The sequence below is a fragment of the Oratosquilla oratoria genome, chromosome 12, assembly GCF_046742065.1.
Source record: "Oratosquilla oratoria isolate Oo_2021 chromosome 12, ASM4674206v1, whole genome shotgun sequence".
NCBI classification, from domain to species: domain Eukaryota; kingdom Metazoa; phylum Arthropoda; class Malacostraca; order Stomatopoda; family Squillidae; genus Oratosquilla; species Oratosquilla oratoria.
This window is the reverse complement of record NC_134788.1, coordinates 19,216,902-19,221,901: the sequence shown is the minus strand read 5'-3', so window position 1 is coordinate 19,221,901 and position 5,000 is coordinate 19,216,902. Positions and strand designations below refer to the sequence as shown.

Sequence of the window (5,000 nt, the reverse complement as noted above, 5' to 3'; positions counted from 1 at the left end):
AAATGGGGGAAACTGTACACTGTCGTATTGTCAAGAACAACGCTGTTGGCCCGCCACCTGTCAAACAGCTGGCAGACAATAACAGAACACTACCCTATGAGTTGGTCGGGGATGATGCATTCCCACTGCAAACCTATTTCATGAAGACATTCCCTTTTAGTGAGCAGACAATTGGGCAAAGACTATTTAGCCACACGTTATCACGAACACATCGAACTGCAGAAAATACGTTCGGCATAATGGCAAATAGAATTAGTTTTCCAGTCACTCGTGCATCCTTCGCCCAGTAAGACTGAAGTGATTGTCCTGGCACGTACTGCTCTTCATAACTTACTTCGTAGGCAATTTGCGAACGACTACAATCCCCCTGGTTCACTGGACACTGTGAATGAGGAAAATGGCAGCAAGGAAAACCAATGCTTGCCTTGGAAAAGACACTGAGAAGGGCAGCGAAAGAAGCAAAGCTGGTTAGGGAGGAGTTCAAGCAATATTTTGTTCAGGAAGGCTCAGTTCCGCGGCAGAATGCAACGGCTGGCATAAATGTGTAGACTAATTTGTGTGATTTTTTAAACAGCTCCTGATGCAGAGGTAGCAGAGTCCTTCATTTTTTTACTTTAGTTATTTTGGTGAGATGTATCTATATCTGTACTGCAATTTTTCTCCTAACTCTAATTGATGTATATATAACTTGTAACCTATTCCATTTCTTTTACTCGATCTTGTTAACCGTATATTGAAAATGGACTGAAATAAAACCTGGAATAAAACTTGCCGTACAGTTTGTCCTAACATTATTTATCTAACCATGTATTTTACTTATCCGGCATGTAGGTGCAGTGAACATCCATGCAACACATACGTCTCGCTATCATTCGGCAGTTATGTTAAGAGTTAAAATTCTATGACGCAAACCGAAGTGAGGTTATGAAGGTAGGCCAAACACAAAAGCGATGAGGCTTATCAACAACTAGTCGAGTTGTGAATAAAAGCCAACACTGAATTTGTCAAAACCAAACAGGTGGTGATGAATTACATTTTGATGCATTGATGTGTTTTCTTACCTCATCTGCTTCAAAATCCAGGGTAGAGATGGAGTCTCGAATTTCTTTTCCTTCCTTTCTGAGGCTAAATGCATCGAAGCAACAGAGCTTAGGCTCCTATATTTCTTCAGCTCCAGCACCGGATTTTGTTGACTCGGTCAGTTTCAACTCGCGTCGATATTGAGATCGAAGTGAATGCAGATTAGGTTTTATATTGGAGCTCGTCACCCCCGGCATTTGTATTTTCAAGCAGTCAAATCAAGTGCAGCATCTCGCATTTCTGTCTTTATACGAGTGATACCTCCCTTGCCACAGACACACGCTTTTCTTATACTTTTTTCTATGCTTTCAATCACGCCCTCACGACGCCAGTGGAGCTGTGACTTCAATCGCGCGCCAAAAATCTATCACTGCTGGGAGGCCAGTGACGCGAGTCTAGCGGCCTGCGTGCCTCAATTTGAGTGTGTTGCAGGGACCACTGGGGTCAGTTCCCCACAACTTGACGTGTAATGTGACGGAGCCTTTAAATGACATATTCGCCAGCCACTAAATTAGAAACAATTGCATGATGCAGGCACACAGCACGTCAGTCCCTAAGCTAGTTTCCCCCATCTCCCAACTTCTAATACTAACCCCACCTCCCAACCTTCTCTTGGGGGTTTCCCTCCCTTACACTCGCATCCACACGACTCGGTGGCGCGGTTGATAGAGTATTGGACTGCCAGTACGGTGGTACCGGCGGTACCTGGTTCGAATCTTGTCCAGGGCCGAAATTATTTCGGTATCGCTGCGCTTCGGGTCGTTACTCCGACTCTCGTGGGCGGGGAGTTGAGTATATGTGTGTGTGTGTGTGGCCATAGCATTACCCATAGATCGGTCATACGAGCTCTGAGCTCTCTTTCGGGAGGGAAATAGCTGTCGATCACGAGTCCAACACGTGATCCAAGGACCAAGGTCAATACATACCCATGGTTTTTGCCAAGCACTGCGGACTCATACCGACGCGCAGGCATTCCCCCCCACCCCCCCCTGAGGTCACCGACAAGCGCGCCCTTAGATCCCCCACCGCACACACCCCATCCCTTCATCTCCTACTTTGTAGTCCTGTAGCCACTTTGGGGGACACTTAACTTAGCGTTAGCCAGACGCTGCGAATTTATTATTTTAGTACCTTGCGAATTAAGACGCTTAATTCAATCATATTGGGGCGTCGGAGGGGGATCGCATCTTTTTCTCTCGTCGTTTCCCCCACATTCTGTGCTGCATTAGGATTTTGGTTCTTGTGCACCTAATTCGTCCTGAAACAGAACTCTTCCAATAGTGCCGCATCTTCCTTTTCTATCATTCAAAGATTTTTTTTTTTACTTGCTTTAAATAAAATGACTAAAATCGGTGCATTGGCATTAAAACATTTTTCGCCTATTTCTGCCTTTCATTCACGGTATATTTTCAATGGCGTTTTACTCTTTCCATGCACTTACACTCCATTCTTATATTTTAATGGTACTTTTTTTACATACTATACACATAGAAAAATCGATAAAAAACATAGCTGACTTCTTCCATGTATTTCCCTGCCCTTATGGTTGCTAGCTTGAAAAATGAAGTTGTTCTCAGTAGGAGAGATTGTTTCGTATAGTTCTATCACTATCTGTGATCAAACATAGTGATCGAAATATGCGGAACTATCTACTTTCGTCTCTTCTTTTCCGAAAGTGGGTTTTAAGTCTCTCTCTCTCTCTATATATATATATATATACTGTATATATAAATATATATATATATATATATATGTATATATATATACATATATTTAAATATATACATATTTCTGGTGTTTCCCTCAATCCTCTAGAGATTCGTACTTGTCTACGATATTCCGCGTAATCACTGAATTGATAGAAAAAAGCACTATCTCTGCCGATGTATGTCGACATTTTGTTTATCTATCAGATCCTTCTCAACTCCATCTTCTTGGAGAATAAAAAAGGTTCCTGGAATTTTCTCTCACTTTCCACATTCTGTGCACCACTAGGATTTTCCCTCCTTCATACCTTCGTTATGAAATATAAATCTTCCATTGTGTCGTAGGCCCGTATTGTGTCCCAGATCTTCGCAAAGACAATAAATGAATAAATAAATATACATAAGATAAAACAAAACAAAATAAATAGATAATAAAACAAAATGATAATAACAATTCTTATTTAGAATAAAATTACTTGAATCAGCGTATTGCCATAACAAGAATCTTCGCTTATTTCTGTCTTCCAGTCTCGGTATACATTTCCAATGCACTTACACTACAATGTGTTATTTTTCCTTTCTATTTTCATATATATATATATATATATATATATATATATATTTATGCATATATACATGTATATATATATATATATATATATATATATATATATATATATATATATATATATATATGTATATATATACACGAAATATTGCTTAATTCTTTCATGTATTTTTCTTTCCTTATGGTTGCTAGTTTGGAAAATGAAGTTGTTCTTAGTAGGAGAGACTATGATTGCATATCATGTCTACCGAAAACATGAAGGATAAGATAAACAAATATACAAGAAGTTGTAGTGGTTTGGTTCGAACAAGCCAGGAAAAATGAAATTCACTTTGGTCTCTTATTCTAATCTCTTTGGTAAAACAACCACAAGTAATAGCCACTGCTTAGTGGATCTGATCAGTCGTAGCTGGACGGTGAGCCTAACGTCAGAGGCGGTGGCGGCTGATGACGGCGAGGCTCGATGGGACTGCTACAAGACTGGACGAGATGTTGTTGCTGCTGCCGTGGCTACTACTATTCTGCCCTGACTGGCCGCCGCTGCCCTATTTAAGGGTCGCTCGCGGCTCAGCGTAGTTGGCAAGAGAGGTCGCTAGCCGCTCGAGAACAATTTGCTAGCTCCTGATTGGCTAGCTCATATTCACCTCTTGCCAACTATGGGAAGTGTGTGACCGCCTGTGGCTGCGTCACTACACCACTCCCCCTCTCTTCGAGAGCGGCGTCGAGGCAGATAGGGAGCGACGCACGCGACGTGGATGAATAGGAGTGGCATACTTATCACTCGCCCAAAACGTGTGGACATTCCATCAGGGGGCAAGTCTGGCGAGCAGGGCCTTGATGGAGGGGGGCTCGAATGCAGGGTGGTATGGTCGAAGTCAGATGCCTGGCGAGGTGGGGTTGGTTGAGTATGGAGCTGTGGAGACATAAGGTTGGGTGAGAATTGTTGCATTGCATGGTAGAGTGGGGGCGTAGGGTGGGGAGGATCTTGCGGGGTGCCGGGAACAGTTGTAGAAGGATGTGGTTGCGGGGTGGGAGAAGGAGAAGGGTTCGCTGTCGTGTGCGTGTGATCTGTGTATGGTGAAGAGTCAGGGGCAGGAGGGGAGTGTTGGTTTGGAAGGGAGAGTGTTTCGGGGGGTGAGGAATGACTTGGTTCGGTGGTGAGGATGGGGTTAGGACCATGTTGTAAGATGTATTGTAGTGGCCCTGGAGGTTTGGTAGGGGGATTGATGGGGAGATGGGCCGGCTTGAGCCTGTCAATGGAGACGCTATCCGTTTTGGCATCTCGGTTGATCACGAAGTACTTTGGTGATCTGCTGAGGACTCGGAAGGGGCCGTCGTATGGGCGCTGAAGAGGAGCTCGTGTGGAGTCTTTCCTGACGAAGACGTAGTCACTTGTAGACAGGGCCGGGGGAAGGTGCTCCGGCTGTGGTTGTGGTGGACGAGGGGGTGTTGGACGGGTGTTGGCGAATGTGTCCTTGATGAGTTGGAGGAGGGCGTGACGATCCGGATCGCCGACGGCAGGCGTGGCAATTTCCCCAGGGAGGCGAAGGTTCTCAGCGTAAAGTAGCTGCGATGGGGAAATGTCATTGTCGACCTTAGGTGTGACGCGGATCGTGAGAAGCACCAGGGGAAGGGCGTCGACCCAG

The 5,000-nt window shown here is 44.3% G+C and overlaps 1 protein-coding gene across 1 annotated transcript in view; it reads right to left on the bottom strand.

The window, feature by feature from the left end:
• LOC143030253 (uncharacterized) overlaps positions 1 to 5,000 on the bottom strand; it is a 34,987-nt gene that overhangs the window by 568 nt on the left and 29,419 nt on the right. The window contains exons 7-8 of the mRNA XM_076193412.1: positions 3,095 to 3,151; positions 197 to 382 (exon numbers count right to left, since the gene is read on the bottom strand). Of these exons, the coding sequence (XP_076049527.1) occupies positions 197 to 382; positions 3,095 to 3,151 (243 nt within the window). The remainder of the gene's footprint in view (positions 1 to 196; positions 383 to 3,094; positions 3,152 to 5,000) is intronic.